General features: G+C 46.7%; 1 protein-coding gene and 1 pseudogene across 1 annotated transcript in view; one reads left to right on the top strand and one right to left on the bottom strand.

Moving 5' to 3' along the window:
* LOC139274159 (zinc finger protein 850-like) overlaps positions 1-17,484 on the top strand; it is a 360,216-nt pseudogene that overhangs the window by 89,218 nt on the left and 253,514 nt on the right.
* The window catches only part of LOC139272895 (telomerase protein component 1-like), a 76,980-nt gene continuing 73,414 nt past the window's right edge, over positions 13,919-17,484 (bottom strand). Inside the window, exons 33-35 of the mRNA XM_070888997.1 lie at positions 17,270-17,397; positions 14,846-14,950; positions 13,919-14,747 (exon numbers count right to left, since the gene is read on the bottom strand). Of these exons, the coding sequence (XP_070745098.1) occupies positions 14,613-14,747; positions 14,846-14,950; positions 17,270-17,397 (368 nt within the window). The 3' untranslated portion in view covers positions 13,919-14,612. The remainder of the gene's footprint in view (positions 14,748-14,845; positions 14,951-17,269; positions 17,398-17,484) is intronic.

Here is a 17,484-nt window from a genome sequence, read left to right as displayed (position 1 = left end):
GGGGTTATTGGTTTGAGGTTAGGATTAGAGGTTATCAGTTTGCGGTTAGGATTAGGGGTTATCGGTTTGGGGTTAGGATTAGAGGTTATCAGTTTGGGGTTAGGATTAGGGGTTATCAGTTTGGGGTTAGGATTAGAGGTTATCAGTTTGCGGTTAGGATTAGGGGTTATCGGTTTGGGGTTAGGATTAGAGGTTATCAGTTTGGGGTTAGGATTAGGGGTTATCAGTTTGGGGTTAGGATTAGGGGTTATCAGTTTGGGGTTAGGATTAGGGGTTATCAGTTTGGGGTTAGGATTAGGGGTTATCAGTTTGGGGTTAGGATTAGAGGTTATCAGTTTGCGGTTAGGATTAGGGGTTATCGGTTTGGAGTTAGGATTAGAGGTTATCAGTTTGGGGTTAGGATTAGGGGTTATCAGTTTGGGGTTAGGATTAGGGGTTATCGGTTTGGGGTTAGGATTAGAGGTTATCAGTTTGGGGTTAGGATTAGGGGTTATCGGTTTGGGGTTAGGATTAGGGGTTATCGGTTTGGGGTTAGGATTAGGGGTTATCAGTTTGGGGTTGGGGTTAGGATTAGGGGTTATCAGTTTGGGGTTAGGATTAGGGGTTATCGGTTTGGGGTTAGGATTAGGGGTTATCGGTTTGGGGTTAGGATTAGGGGTTAGGGATAGAATCCACTTTTGACAATGCTAGTGACACTAAGAACATAAGAAATAGGAGGAGTAGGCCACCTGGTCCCTCGAGCCTGCTCCGCCATTTAATAAGATCATTTAATAAGGAGAGGAGGCGGAGCGGGTGTCCAACGAGGCCTACAAAAGGTCCATCAGTTGGCGGGAGTTCGAGCGGGACATTGGAGAGGAGGCACAGCGGGTGTCCAGGGAGGCCGACAAAAGGCCCATCAGTCGGCGGGAGTTCGAGCGGGACGTCGGAGAGGAGGCCAGCTGGTGCAGCTGCAGCAGGGAGGCAAAAAAGTAGAAAGAAATCGAAAGGTGATGTCACAGCCAAAGGGGGTAAGTGATTGGTAAAAAGTTTTTCTTTTTCTTTTTCTTTATCAGTAAATAGCCTTTTAGTATTGTTGTTGCTAATTTAAGTTTATCTAAGGGTTAAGTCATTGCAGGAGAGCTTGGACACGTATTATGCTCCTCCTGTACTATGTAGGAAGTCAGGGATGCTTCTGGTGTCCCTGACGACTACGTGTGCGGGAAGTGTATCCGCCTGCAGCTCCTGACAGACCACATTGCGGCACTGGAGCTGCGGGTAGATTTACTCTGGAGCATCCACGATGCTAAGAATGACATGAATAGCACGTGTAGCGAGTTGGTCTTACCGCAGGTAAAGGGTACACAGCCAGATAGGGAATGAGTGACCAACAGGAAGAGTAGTGCAAGGAAGGTAGTGCAGGGGTCCCCTGTGGTCATCCCCCTGCAGAACAGATACACCGCTTTGGGTACTGTTGGGGGGATGACTCATCAGGGGAGAGCAGCAGCAGCCAAGTTCATGGCACCGTGGGTGGCTCTGCTGCACAGGAAGGCAGCAAAAAGAATGGGAGAGCTATGGTGATAGGGGATTCAATTGTAAGGGGAATAGATATGCGTTTCTGCGGCAACAACCGAGACTCCAGGATGGTATGTTGCCTCCCTGGTGCAAGGGTCAAGGATGTCTCGGAGCGGGTGCAGGACATTCTGAAAAGGGAGGGTGAACAGCCAATTTTCGTGGTGGATATAGGTATCAACGATATAGGTAAAAAACAGGATGAGGTCCAACGAGACGAATTTAGCGAGCTAGGAGCTAAATTAAAAAGTAGGACCTCAAAAGTACTAATCTCATGATTGCTCCAGTGCCACGTGCTAATCAGAGAAGGAATTGCAGGATAGCTTAGATGAATACGTGGCTTGAGGAGTGGTGCAGAAGGGAGGGATTCAAATTCCTGGGACATTGGAACCGGTTCTGGGGGAGGTGGGACCAGCACAAACCGGATGGTCGTCACCTGGGCAGGACCTGAACCAATGTCCTATGGGGAGTGTTTGCTCGTACTCTTGGGGAGGAGTTAAACTAATATGGCAGGGGGATGGGAACCTCTGCAGGGAGACAGAGGGAAATAAAATAGAGGCAGAAGCAAAAGATAGAAAGGAGAATAGTAAAAGTGGAGGGCAGAGAAACCCAAGGTAAAAAGCAAAAAGGGCCACATTACAGCAAAATTCTAAAGGGGCAAAGTGTGCTTAAAAAGGCAAGCCTGAAGGTCCTGTGCCTCAATGCGAGGAGTATTTGGAATAAGGTGGACGAATTAACTGCGCGATAGCAGTTAACGTATATGATGTAATTGGCTCCAGGGTGACCAAGGCAGGGAACTCAACATCCAGCGGTATTCAACATTTAGGAAGGATAGACAGAAAGGAAAAGGAGGCGGGGTGGCGTTACTGGTAAAGAGGAAATTAATGCAATAGTAAGGAAAGACATTAGCTTGGATGATGTGGAATCGGTATGTGTGGAGCTTCAGAATACCAAGGGGCAGAAAACGTTAGTGGGAGCTGTGTACAGACCACCAAACAGTTGTAGTGAGGTTGGGGACAGCATCAAACACGAAATAAGGGATGTGTGCAATAAAGGTACAGCAGTTATCATGGGCGACTTTAATCTACATATTGATTGGACAAACCAAACTGGTAGCAATGCAGTGGAGGAGGATTTCCTGGAGTGCATTAGGGATGGTTTTCTAGACCAATTTGTCGAGGAACCAATTAGGGAGCTGGCCATCCTACACTGGGTGATGTGTAATGAGAAGGGACTAATTGGCAGTCTTGTTGTGCGAGGCCCCTTGGGGAAGAGTGATCATAATATGGTAGAATTCTTTATTAAGATAGAGAGTGACACAGTTAATTCCGAGACTAGGGTCCTGAACTTAAGGAAAGGTAACTTTGACGGAATGAGGCATGAATTGGCTAGAATAGACTGGCAAATGATACTTAAAGGGTTGACAGTGGATAGGCAATGGCAAACATTTAAAGATCACATCAATGTACTTCAGCAATTGTACATCCCTGTCTGGAGTAAAAATAAAACAGGGAAGGTGGCTCAAACATGGCTAACAAGGGAAATTAAGAATAGTGTTAAATCCAAGGAAGAGGCATATAAATTGGCCAGAAAAATCAGCAAATCTGAGGACTGGGAAAAATTTAGAATTCAACAGAGGAGAACTAAGGGTTAAAATTAAGAGGGGGAAAATAGCGTATGAGAGGAAGCTTGCCGGGAACATAAAAACTGACTGAAAAAGCTTCTATAGATATGTGAAGAGAAAAAGATTAGTGAAGACAAACGTAGGTCCCTTGCAGTCGGATTCAGGTGAATTTATAATGGGGAACAAAGAAATGGCAGACCAATTGAACAAATACTTTGGTTCTGTCTTCACGAAGGAAGACACAAATAACCTTCCGGATGTACTAGGGGACCGAGGGTCGAGTGAGAAGGAGGAACTGAAGGATATCCTTATTAGACAGGAAATTGTGTTAGGGAAATTTATGGGATTGAAGGCCGATAAGTTCCCGGGGCCTGATAGTCAGCATCCTAGAGTACTTAAGGAAGCGGCCCAGAAATAGTGGATGCATTGGTGATCATTTTCCAACAGTCTATCGACTCTGGATCAGTTCCCATGGACTGGAGGGTAGCTAATGTAACACCACTTTTTAAAACAAGAGCGAGAGAAAAAACGGGTAATTATAGACCGGTTAGCCTGACTTCAGTAGTGGGGAAAATGTTGGAATCAATAATTAAGGACGAAATAGCAGCACATTTGTAAAGTAGTGACAGGATCGATCCAAGTCAGCATGGATTTATGAAAGGGAAATCATTCTTGACGAATCTTCTGGAATTTTATGAGGAGGTAGCTAGCAGAGTGGACAAGGAGAACCAGTGGATGTGGCGTATTTGGACTTTCAAAAAGCTTTTGACAAGGTCCCACACAAGAGATTAGTGTGCAAAATCAAAGCAAATGGTATTGGGGGCAATGTACTGACATGGATAGAGAACTGGTTGGCAGACAGGAAGCAGAGAGTCGGGATAAACAGGTTCTTTCCAGAATGCCACAGGACTCAGTGCTGGGACCCCAGCTCTTTACAATATGCATTAATGATTTAGATGAAGGAATTGAGTGCAATATCTCCAAGTTTGCAGATGACACTAAACTGGGTGGCGGTGTGAGCCATGAGGAGGATGCTAAGAGGCTGCAGGGTGACTTGGACAGGTTAGGTGAGTGGGCAAATGCAAGGCAGATGCAGTATAATTTGGATAAATGTAAGGTTATCCACTTTGGGGGCAAAAACGCGAAGGCAAAATATTATCTGAATGGCAGCAGATTAGGAAAAGGAGGTGTAACGAGACCTGGGTGTCATGGCTCATCAGTCATTGAAAGTTGGCATGCAGGTACAGCAGGCGTTGAAGAAGGCAAATGGTATGTTGGCCTTCATAGCTAGTGGATTTGAGTATAGGAGCAGGGAGGTCTTACTGCAGTTGTACAGGGCCTTGGTGAGACCTCAGCTGAAATATTGTGTTTAGTTTTGCTCTCCTAATCTGAGGAAGGACGTTCTTGCTATTGAGGGAGTGCAGCGAAGGTTGACCAGACTGATTCCAGGGATGGTTGGACTGACATATGAGGAGAGACTGGATCAACTGGGCCTTTATACACTGGAGTTTAGAAGGATGAGAGGGGATCTCATAGAAACGTATAAGATTCTGATAGGACTGGACAGGTTAGAAGCGGGAGGAATGTTCATGATGTTGGGAAAGTCGAGAATCAGGGGACACAGTCTTAGGATAAGGGGTAGGCCATTTATGACTGAGATAAGGAGAAACTTCTTCATTCAGAGAGCTGTTAACCTGTGGAATTCCCTGCCGCAGAGAGTTGTTGATGCCAGTTCATTGGATATATTCAAGAGGGAGTTGGATATGGCCCTTATGGCTGAAGAGATCAAGGGGTATGGAGAGAAAGCAGGAAAGGGGTACTGAGGGAATGATCAGCCAAGATCTTATTGAATGGTGGTGCAGGCTCGAAGGACCGAATGGCCTACTCCTGCACCTATTTTCTATGTTTCATGGCTGATCTGATCATGGACTCAGCTCCACCTCCCTGCCCGCTCCCCATAAGCCTTTACTCCCTTATCGCTCAAAAATCTGTCTATCTCTGCCTTAAATATACTTAATGACCCAGCCTCCATTGCTCTGTGGGGCAGGAATTCCATAGATTTATTACTAGATGCTTCCTTTTTCATTTCATGTTTTGTAAACTCATGCAGATGATTCAGAAAGCAGCCGCATGAATTGGTCATTCCAGGAATCTTTTTTCTCGTCGATTTTCTCCCTTCTTTCATTTCTCTACATTTCCCACAGAAAAAGATATCAGGGATAATTTGGGATTTTGGGACAAGAATAGGCGGATCCAGGTGCGCTGGTTACATCCAATCATCAGTCTGTTTGAAAAGGGCTTCTGATGACAATCTTCCAGCAGGCACCACCAGTCCCCATTTCTTCATCCATTACCCACCTTTCACCCTCACTAGAGCTGGATCCACCACCATGGCCATTCCCCACACTGAGGCTCTCTGATTTCCATGTATATCTCTATGTAAGATGATATGTCCTTACTAAACAGTGTAAATGCACATGAGGCCCATACTTGAGAGAAGGTCACTCTGTGACCAGTAACCTTTATTAGCCAGCACTTAAATGAAGAAGGTGGTTGGAGCTTCCCCTTTTATATCTGAAAGTCCAGGTTAGGAGTGTCTCCCATAAGTTCACCACCTAGTGGTCAATGTTCTCAGTGTACAACTTAGGTCAGTTTATATATGGGTTACAATGACAGTTGAATACATGACATCACCTCCCCCCTCCCCCTCCCCAAAAGTCTTATTGGGATCACAGGTTAAGTCTCTGGTGGTTTACGCTCCCTTGTAGAGCGCCCGAGTTGGGGCTCCAGTTGTTGGGCGCTGGCCTGAGTGTCTGCTGTTCGCGGTGCCTCAGGCCTGAGCGTACTGCCCACAGTGACTGGGCTCTCCTCCGCTTGGTTCCGGGGTTCGGTCACCTGTGGAGGAGTGAACTCTACATATAGTGTTGTTCCTCTGCTTCTTCTATGGGGTTGCTGAACCTCCTTTTTGTTTGATCCACGTGTTTGCAGCAGATTTGTCCATTGGCAAGTTTAAATACCAGAATCCTATTCCCCTCTTTGGCAATCACAGTGCCTGCGAGCCATTTAGGCCCTGCAGCGTAGTTGAGGACAAAGATAGGGTCATTGACATCAATACATCGTGCCCTCGCATTCCCTTCATGATAGTCACATTGTGACTGGTGCCTGCTCTCAACAATTTCTTTCATGGTGGGGTGTATAAGGGATAATCTGCTTTTGAGCATCCTTTTCATTAGCAGCTCTGTGGGTGGGACCCCTGTGTGCGAGTGTGATCGGGATCTATTGGCCAACAGGAGGCGTGATAAGCGGCTTTGTAGGGAACCCCCTTGGATTCTGAGCATCCCCTGGTTTGATTATCTGCACTGCTCGTTCTGCCTGGCCGTTTGAGACCGGCTTGAACGATGCTGTTCTGACACGGTTGATACCATTTCCTGTCATGACGTCCTGGAATTCAATGCTTGTAAAGCACAGGCCATTGTCGCTGACCAAGACGTCCAGTAGACCATGGGCAGTGAATATTGCCCGTAGACGTTCTACCGTGGCAGAGGATGTGCTTGAATTGAGAATGTCACACTCGATCCATTTGGAGTAGGTGTCTATGACAACCAAAAACATTTTTCCCATGAAAGGACCTGTGTAGTCCACATGGATGCGTGACCATAGCTTGGCGGGTCAGGACCAGGGGCTAACGGGAGCTTCCCTGGGTGCATTCCCCAGCTGGGCACACGTGTTGCACCTGCGAACACAAAGTTCCAGGTCTACATCTATTCCTGGCAATGACCTTCATCATGACAATGCCCGGGTGCTCATTGTGGAGTTCTCTGATGAACATCTCTCTGCCCATCTGGGGCATGACTACTCGGTTTCCCCACAGTAGGCTATCAGCCTGAATCGAGAGTTCATCCTTGTGCCTGTGAAATGGTTTGAACTCCTCAGGGCATGCCCCATACATGGCTGCCCAGTCCCCATTTAGGACACATTTCTTGACGAAAGACAGTAGTGGGTCTCTATTTGTCCAGACTTTGATCTGACGGGCTGTCACGGGTGAGCCTTCGCTTTCGAAAGCTTCAACAGCCATGACCATCTCAGCAGCATGCTTGGTTTCCCCCTTAGTGGTGGCGAGTGGGAACCTGCTGAGTGCAGTTTTCAGTGCCCTGTCTGTGGCGAATTGTATAGTCATAGGCGGCTAACATGAGTGGGGGCAGACAAAAGGCAGGTAACTATAGGCCGGTTAGTTTAACATCTGTAGTGGGGAAAATGCTTGAAAATATTAAGGAAGAAATAGCGGGACATCTAGATAGGAATAGTGCAATCAAGCAGACACAGAATGGATTCATGAAGGGGAAATCATGTTTAACTAATTTACTGGAATTCTTTGAGGATATAACGAGCATGGTGGATAGAGGTGTACCGATGGATGTGGTGTAGTTAGATTTTCAAAAGGCATTCGATAAGGTGCCACACAAAAGATTACTGCAGAAGATAAAGGTACGCAGTCAGTGGAAATGTATTAGCATGGATAGAAAATTGGCTGGCTAACAGAAAGCAGAGAGTCAGGATAAATGGGTCCTTTTCGGGTTGGAAATCGGTGGTTAGTGGTGTGCCACAGGGATTGGTGCTGGGACCACAACTGTTTACAATATACATAGATGACCTGGAAGAGGGGACAGAGTGTAGTATAACAAAATTTGCAGATGACACAAAGATTAGTGGGAAAGCGGGTTGTGTAGAGGACACAGAGAGGCTGCAAAGAGATTTAGATAGGTTAAGCGAATGGGCTAAGGTTTGGCAGATGGAATACAATGTCGGAAAGTGTGAGGTCATCCACCTTGGGAAAAAAAAGTAAAAGGGAATATTATTTGAATGGGGAGAAATTACAACATGCTGCGGTGCAGAGGGACCTAGGGGTCCTTGTGCATGAATCCCAAAAAGTTAGTTTGCAGCTGCAGCAGGTAATCAGAAAGGCAAATGGAATGTTGGCCTTCATTGTGAGAGGGATGGAGTACAAAAGCAGGGAGGTCCTTCTGCAACTGTATAGGGTATTGGTGAGGCCGCACCTGGAGTACTGCGTGCAGTTTTGGTCACCTTACTTAAGGAAGGATGTACTAGCTTTGGAGGGGGTACAGAGACGATTCACTAGGCTGATTCCAGAGATGAGGGGGTTACCTTATGATGATAGATTGAGTAGACTGGGTCTTTACTCGTTGGAGTTCAGAAGGATGAGGGGTGATCTTATAGAAACAGTTAAAATAATGAAAGGGATAGACAAGATAGAGGCAGAGGTGTTGTTTCGACTGGTCGGGGAGACTAGAACTAGAGGGCACAGCCTCAAAATACGGGGGAGCCAATTTAAAACCGAGTTGAGAAGGAATTTCTTCTCCCAGAGGGTTGTGAATCTGTGGAATTCACTGCCCAAGGAAGCAGTTGAGGCTAGCTCATTGAATGTATTCAAATCACAGATAGATAGATTTTTAACCCTTAATTCCCTTATTGGTTATGAGGAGCGGGCGGGTAAGTGGAGCCGAGTCCACGGCCAGATCAGCCATGATCTTGTTGAATGGCGGAGCAGGCTCAAGGGGCTAGATGGCCTACTCATGTTCTTATGGTCACCTCTGTATGCGGGCCGATGCATTTGCATTTATGGCCTTGTTGTCGGCCAAAAGGGACGTTGGGGGTTTGTGATTTGTCTCTAGCTCAAATTTCCTGCCAAACAGGTACTGGTGCATTTTTTCTTATTGCATATACACATGCAAGCACTTCCTTTTCTTGCATCCCATAGCTCCTTTCTGCCTGGGACAGACTTCTGGAGGCATAAGTTACTGGCTGTAACTGACCCGTGGCATTAACATGCTGCAACACACACCAGACCCCATAGGACAACACATCGCACATTAAAACAAGTTTCTTACGTCGGTCATATAGCGTTAACAGATTGTTGGAGCATAACAAATTGCGTGCTCTATCAAAAGCCCTTTCCTGGCTGTCCCCCCATACCCATTCGCGACCTTTGTGTAGGAGCATGTGTAGGGGCTCTAACAGCATGCTCAATTTCGGAAGAAAGTTACCAAAATAGTTCAGGAGCCCCAGGAAAGAACGTAGCTCAGTCGTGTTACAGGGTCTGGGTGCTCTCTGGATCCCGTCAGCTGCTACCCTCATCCCCAGGAATTCTACCTCTGGAGCTAGGAAGATGCACTTCGCCTTTTTCAGTCACAGCCCTACCCGGTCCAGTCTGTGTAGCACCTTCTCCAGGTTGTGGTGGCGTTCTTCAGTATCGCAATCCATGATGAGGATGTCTTCTTGAAAAACCACCGTCCTTGGAATCGACTTGAGGAGGCTTTCCATATTTCATTGAAAGATTGCGGCGGCTGAGCGAATCCTGAACAGACATCTGTTGTACTCAAACAACCACTTGTGTGTCGTGATGGTGGTCAGCTTCTTTGACTCACTCGCCAGCTCCTGGGTCATGTAAGCTGAGGTCAGGCCCAATTTTGAAAAAGGTTTGCCACCGGATAGCGTCGCAAAGAGGTCCTCCGCTCTCGGTAGATGGTACTGGTCTTGGAGTGACACACGATTGATGGTGGCCTTATAATCACCACAAATCCTGACCGACCCATCCGACTTAAGCACCGGCACAATCGGGCTCGCCCAGTCACTAAATTCGACTGGCGAGATGATGCCTTCCCTCAGCAGGTGGTCCAATTCGCCTTCTATCTTTTCCCGCATCACGTACGGCACCGCTCTGGCCTTGTGGTGTACTGGCCTAGCGTCCAGGTTTATCTGAATCATTACCTTGGTCCCATGAAAGTGCCAATGCCAGGTTGAAAGAATGAGTCAAATTTGTCCAGGACCTGGGAGCATGATATTTCCTCCACAGAAGAAATTGCAATTACATCGCCCCATTTCCAGTTCATGACAGCAAGCCAACTCCTCCCCAGTAGTGCGGGACCATCCCCCGGGACAATCTGTTCTCTGAATCTTTGTGGGTCACGACTACTGTGGCGCTGCCTAGCACCGGAATGATCATCTTTGTATATGTCCGTAGCTGTGCATCAATCGGCAATAATTTTGGCCTCCTGGCCTTGGACGCCCACAACTTGGTGAACTGTTTGATAATCAGGGACTGGCTGGTCCCCGTGTCTAGCTCCATTGATACTGGGATGCCATTGAGGTGCACTATCATTATCGGTGGCGTCCTGGTGTATGAACTGTATTTGTGCTCCACATGAACTCACTGAACTTCAACTTCTAGCGATTTCCCCCAGTGTTCATTTGGCCTCGTAGGGCTTACATCGGACACGTCCTCCTCATACATCAACCTGGCTGCAGGCTTCCTGCACATACGTGCCAAGTGACCGCTGACATTGCAATTTCTGCAGGTATATTGCTGATACCTGCAATCTCTGGCTGGGTGTTTACCTCCACACCTCCAATATGAGCCATTGTTGGAAACAAAAGGTCCATTACCAGTCGATCGTCTGACTGTCTCTGTAACTGTCCTTAAGCGCACCATTGACAGGTGTTGATGGCCCCATTGTCGCTTGCAATGGCATGAATCGCCATTCAGCTAGCCATTGTGTCTGTTGAATTCCCCCTTTGGGTTCGACTACATGCTCGGGCATGTCCAATTGCCCCTGTCTGCCTTGAGAACTGTGTGCCGCATTAACAGTGTTGACTCCCTGTCCATTTTCTGCATTTAAGCCAAGATTTTTGTCAAACATCATTCTGGTCTCTTCCTCTCCTGAGATAACTGTCTGGGCCATCAAAGCCACCGTTTCCAGGGTCAAGTCTTTGGTCTCAATCAGTTTCCTGAAAACCCCAGCGTGCCCGATGCCCTCAATAAAAAAAGTCTTGCAGCATCTCCCCTCTGCATGCATCTGGGAATTTACATAGTCTCGCCAGTCGCCGGAGGTCTGCCACGAAGTCTGGAACGCTTTGCCCTTCTCGCCGCCGGTGCATGTAAAACCGGTGTCTCGCCATGTGCATGCTGCTCGCTGGTTTAAAGTGTTCCCCGATCAACTTACTGAGCTCTTCAAAAGTCTTATCCGACGGTTTCTCTGGCGTTAGAAGGTCCTTCCATCAGGGAGTACATCCTGGATCCACAAACCATCAGATGAGCCCTGCGTTTGTTGGCCGAATCCTGTCCCAACCATTCCTTAGTGACAAAACTTTGCTATAGTCTCAATAAAATCATTCCAATCATCACCAACACAGTACCTCTCGTCTGTGCTGCTAGTGGCCATGCTCGCATGATTTAAATCCCAGTTTCTCGTCGCCAATGATATGTCCTTACTATACAGTATAAATGCACACGAGGCCCATACTTGAGAAAAGGTCACTCTGACCAGTAACATTTATTAGCCAGCAGTGAAGTGCAGAAGGTGGGTGGAGCTTCCCCTTTTATACCTGAAAGTCCAGGTTATGAGTGTCTTCCACAAGTTCACCACCTAGTGGTCAGTGTTCTCACGGTGTAGAACTTAGGTCAGTTTATACATGGGTTACAATGACAGTTGAATACATGACATAATTGGTCCCTGGATTTGGCGTCTCAGTGTAAGTGGTCCCTGGATTTGTTGTCTCAGGTGTAAGTGGTCCCTGGATTTGGTGTCTCAGTGTAAGTGGTCCCTGGATTTGGCGTCTCAGTGTAAGTGGTCCCTGGATTTGGCGTCTCAGTGTAAGTGTCAATGTTTATGTTACACAAGGCCCTGTCTGTTATTACTGTACTAGATCATGTCTTTGTTGATATTGTATTGTGCCCTGTATCCATTATTGCAGCACTAGACCATGTCTATTTATATTACATGAGGCCCTATCTCAGTTATTACTGCACCAGACCATGTCTGTTTAAATTCCACAAGATCCTATCACCATTATTACTGCACTAGGCCCTGTCTCACTTTATATTGGATGAGATCCTATACGCCAAACTGTCACTTTTATCGATTAAGATCAGGCGATTATTTGGATGGAAACTGAAGTTACCTTTCCTTTAATTGAGCTGTTTGATTTAAAGAAATGGCAGACATTCACAGCGGGTTATGTCACACCAACAATGCCGACTGCATGTTGCACACATACAAAATCAAAATACTACAGATGCTGGAAATCTGAAATAAAAACAAAATGCTGGAATACTCAGTCGATCAGACAGCGTCTCTAGAGAGAGAGAAACAGTTAACGGTTCAGGTCGATGACCTGCTGAGTATTTCCAGCATTTTCTGTTTTTAATTGTATGTCACACAAACCATGGCCGATGCTGCTTTACCCTGCAGCAGATGACGCCACAGTGCTTTCCGCCTGTCATAACATGTCGGTATGTTTCTGCCATTGATTCAGGGTCGGGGTTCATAGGCTGTCTGCAGCCTCTGCTCAGCGTTAAACAGCTCCAGGTTGTACAGCCCATGACCCCTGACCCAGGACTGTGATCCTGGAGGCCTCTGAAAATGGCCCTGCATTTTCCGAGAGTCTCCGAGCCTGGGGGTCAGCAAGAGGACAGACAGACAGAGAATGAGATTAGAGGGGTTGGTGGTCCCTCATAGGCAGGGTGGCAGGAGGAACTTGCATTTCTCCAGGGCCTTTCACCATCTCAGTACTTCCCTATCCTCACAGCCAATGTCCGGGGGGTGGGGGCTTTATAAATGAGGCCACTGTTTTATTCTAGGACACTCAGCAGCCAATTTCTTCACAGCATAATCCCACAAACAGCAGTGTGATAAATGACTAGATCATCAGTTTTAGTTGAGCAACAAGTATTGGCCACCGGGCATAACTCCCCAACTCTTTTTCCAATAGCGCCCATTGGATTTTTACATCCACCTGAGAGGGCAGATGCGGCCTCGGTTTAACAATCTAATCCAAAAGACACACCTCCGGGAGTGCAGCCCTCCCTCAATACTGGGAGTGTTAGCCTGGATTATAGGTTGAAGTTTCTGGAGTGGGGATTTGAACCCACATCCTTTATAACCCTCTAGGTAAGAGTATTAGCACAGAGTTAAGACTCAAATCTAGTTCTGGAAAAGGCCCATTAATTCTTCCATCCCCTAACCTGATGTGATTTTTTTCCCCCACAGGGAAAGTCACGCCAGAACTTCCAGCAGTTTTGAGGAAAAGCAGCACTGGATTTGAAGAAATCTGCTGGAAAATCCTTGAGGCCAACCGGAAACCTCTGGGTGTTCAGGCCGGGAGGCTCCGACACTATTTGGTGAGACTATAGATGACTTCAAGTAAAATGAGGCAAATGGTGAGCAACAGTCTGAAGGTTCCCGGGGAATGTCCAACGTCCTCAGGTGGGCAGTTTAGAAAGAAATGGAAGTGTGGGGAGAAAGTTGGTCAGGGACAGGAAACAGAGGGTCGGATCAGAAGTGGTTATCCCAGGGGTCATTGCTGGGCCCTTTGTTCTCAGTATTTTATAGTCAATTCAGATTTGGGGGTCGGGAGAAGAATCTGAACATTTGGTGATGACACATAAGTAGGAGGTTTGCCAAAGAGTAATGAAACTGCAAATGGGCTCAAGAAGACATTGGGGTGTTCCATTACATAGCCTGTTTAACCTCGGGTCCCATAGGGTGAAAGGTCAGTGTCTGACCCCACTGCCCCATCTAGACTACATTCTAGGACTGGATTTGGAATTGGGATTTCTGAATGCACTGGGCTCAGTCCTCACAGAAAGCTGCACGGAAGTTTTGAGAACGAGCAGAGAAGAAGCTGGTGAGAAGTGCGGTGTTGGGGCAGATTGGAAGCACAGACAATACGTGGGTGTTATCATTCCTTTTATTTGATGATTAATCCTGCACACAGATTCAATCATGCTTGCACTGCAGTTAGTCTGATCCATGTTTCTCGCAATCAGAGTAAGCTTGCTCGCTCCCCACCAATTGTAGCCCCCTGTCCCATCACCCGGCAGGGACCTGCTAACTCAGCACAGACTGGGGGAGGGGGGGATGGAACCTGGGCTCTTCCTACTCCCTTTGGGGCTCCGTACCGCACTGGGCAGGAGATTCAGGCATCAGCAAAATTCACAATGTGAGAGATTAGAGGGAGCTCCTCTTTCAGTGAGATCAGCAAAGTATCAATTGAAACATTTAGTTATTTACCTTCAAAAAGAAATAGGCAGCATTTCAATTAACCCTCAGGCCTGAGTTTGTGAAGGATGTGTAAACTCAGAGGTCCTAAATCCTCCACCCGTTAAATGTTCTCCCGTATTTGGAAGCAATCTGCCCTCGAATTCAGAAAATCAACAGAAAACGTTAATGTTGAACCCTTGTTAAAAGGGGGCCCTGAGGGAGAGACTCCCCTCCCAGTGTGTAAACGGGACACATGCATTAATGATTCCAATCGCAGTTGGCTCCAGTCCTCTCCCCTCCCCTCCCCCGGCGGGACTGTATTGTCGCGGAGGACGGTCATGTTGCTCCTGGCGATGCTCCTCTGCTCCAGGGACTGGGCTGGTTTAACCTTTGGCAGGGCGGCTATTCCAGCGCAAGAAGTAGACATTACCTGAGGAGTCCCCACAGACACCCTCCCCGGGGGAGACAGGATTCGCCTCAAGGCACAGCACGGGTGCCTGGCAGGTAAAGAGACCCACCTGTAGGCAAGAGACAGAGAATATGCATTATGAGAGAGAGAGGTGGAGAATGTGACCAAGAGAGAGAGAGAGAAAATGGATGAATGTGCAGAGTTTACCTGTTTCAGGGACACGCGATCCCACAGGCGCACAGATTGGTCGTACGACGTCGTCACAATGAGTTCATTGGTTTCAGTCACGGCTGTCACCCTATCAGAGTGAACCTGGGGACAGAATGTGAACAGGAATATTCTCAACAGAGCGTGGTAGATAGAGTAAAGCTCCCAGGGCAGGTACAGCATGGGTTAGATACAGAGTAAAGCTCCCTCTACACTGTCCCATCAAATACTCCCAGCACGGGTTCGATACAGAACATAAGAAATAGGAGCAGGAGTAGGCCATTTAGCCCCTTGAACCTGCTCCGCCATTCAATAAGACCATAGCTGATCTGATCATGGACTCAGCTCCACTTCCTTGCCCGCTCCCCATTACCCTTTATTGCCTTATCGCTCAAAAATCTATCTATCTCCACCTTAAATATATTCAATGACACAGCCTCCACAGCTCTCTGGGGCAGAGAATTCCATAGATTTACAACCCTCAGAAGAAATTTCTCCTCATCTCAGTTTTAAATGGGCAGCCCCTTATTCTGAGACTATCTCCCCTAGTTTTAGTTTCCCTTATGAGTGGAAATATCCTCTCTGCCTCCACCTTGTCAAGCCCCCTCATTATCTTATATGTTTCGATAAGATCACCTCTCATTCTTCTGAACTCCAATGAGTATAAGCCCATCCCTTATCTCCGGAATCAATCTAGTGAGCCAGCTCTGAACGCCTCTGAAGTGTATCCTTCCTTAAATACAGAGACCAAAACTGTACACAGTATTCTAGGTGTGGCCTCACCAATACCCAGATCCCTCTGTACTGCAGCACTTTGCAATTTTTCTCCATTTAAATTATAATTTGCTTTTTTATTTTGTCTGCCAAAGTGGATAACCTCATACTTTCCCACATTATACTCCATCTGCCAAATTTTTGTCCACTCACTTAGCCTGTCTATATCCCATTGCAGATCTTTTGTGTCCTCCTCACAATTTGCTTTCCCACCCATCTTTGTATCATCAGCAAACTTGGTAACATTACACTCGGTCCTTTCATCCAAGTTATTAATATAGATTGTAAATAGTTGAGATCCCAGCATCGATCTCTATGGCACTCCACTAGTCACTGTTTGCCAACCAGAAAATGACCCATTTATCCCGACTCTCTGTTTTCTATTATTTAGCCAATCGTCCTTCCATGCTAATCTATTACCCCCAATCCCATGAGCTTTTATCTTGTGCAGTAACCTTTTATGTGGCACCTTATCAAATGCCTTCTGGAAATCCAAATATATCACATCAACTGGTTCCCCCTTATCCACCCTGCTCCTTAAATCCTCAAAGAACTCCAGCAAATTTGTCAAACATGATTTCCCCTTCACAAAACCATACTGACTTTGCTTGATTGAATTATGCTTTTCCAAATTCCTGCTACTGCTTCCTTAATAATGGACTCCAGCATTTTCCCAACAACAGATGATAGGCTAACTGGTCTATAGTTTCCTGCTTTTTGTCTGCCTCCTTTTTTAAATAGGGGCGTTACATTTGTGGTTTTCCAATCTGATGGGACTGCCCCAGAATCCAGGGAATTTTGGTAGATTGCAACCAATGCATCCACTATCACTGCAGCCACTTCTTTTAAGACCCTGGGATGTAAGCCATCAGGTCCAGGGGACTTGTCCGCCTTTAGTCCCATTATTTTACAGAGTACTACTTCATTAGTGATAGTGATTGTATTAAGTTCCTCCTTCCCTATAGCCCCTTGATTATCCACTATTGGGATCTTTTTAAGTGTCTTCTACCGTGAAGACTGATACAAAATATTTGTTCAACGTCTCTGCCATTTCCCTGTTCCCCATTATTAATTCCCCAGTCTGATCCTCCAGGGGACCAACATTTACTTTAGCCACTCTTCCTTTTTATGTACCTGTAGAAAATCTTACTCTGTTTTAATATTTCCTGCTAGTTTACTTTCATAATCTATTTTCCTTCTCTCTCATTTTTTTTTTTTTTAAGTTGTTCCTTGCTGGCTTTTAAAAGTTTCCCAATCCTCTGGCCTCCTATTAGTCTTAGCCACATTGTACATCCTTGTTTTCAATTTGATACCTTCCCTTATTCCTTAGTTAGCCACAGTCTTTCCTTCTCATACAGAGTATGGCACCCTCTACACTGTCCCATCAAACTTGTCCCAGGGCAGGTACAGCACGGGGTTATATACAGAGTAAATCTCTCTCTACACTGTCCCATCAAACTTGTCCCAGGGCAGGTACAGCACGGGGTTATATACAGAGTAAATCTCTCTCTACACTGTCCCATTAAACTTGTCGCAGGGCAGGTACAGCACGGATTAGATACTGAGTAAATCTCTCTCTATACTGTCCCATCAAACACTCCCAGGGCAGGTACAGTTTGGGTGAAGCCCTGAGAGCTGCTGAGGTGTTACCTGTTTGCGGGTCCAGTTTGAAAGCTCGCCATATTGCTGAATGTACGATCCCTCTGTCTGGATGGTGGTGGGGTCCCAGGCAGAGCACCATAAGGTCCCCTGAGAGTCGGCACAGAGCATTGAACGAGCTGGAGGAGGAGGAGGGAGAAATCCTGTCAAATTCCACCACAGACATCGACTTGCAACACTCAGGCTAACCTGGAGCCGTGGGGATT

Source organism: Pristiophorus japonicus, chromosome 9 (genome assembly GCF_044704955.1).
Source record: "Pristiophorus japonicus isolate sPriJap1 chromosome 9, sPriJap1.hap1, whole genome shotgun sequence".
Taxonomy (NCBI): domain Eukaryota; kingdom Metazoa; phylum Chordata; class Chondrichthyes; family Pristiophoridae; genus Pristiophorus; species Pristiophorus japonicus.
The sequence above is the reverse complement of the archived record's forward strand: the minus strand, read 5'-3'. Positions and strand labels throughout refer to the sequence as shown.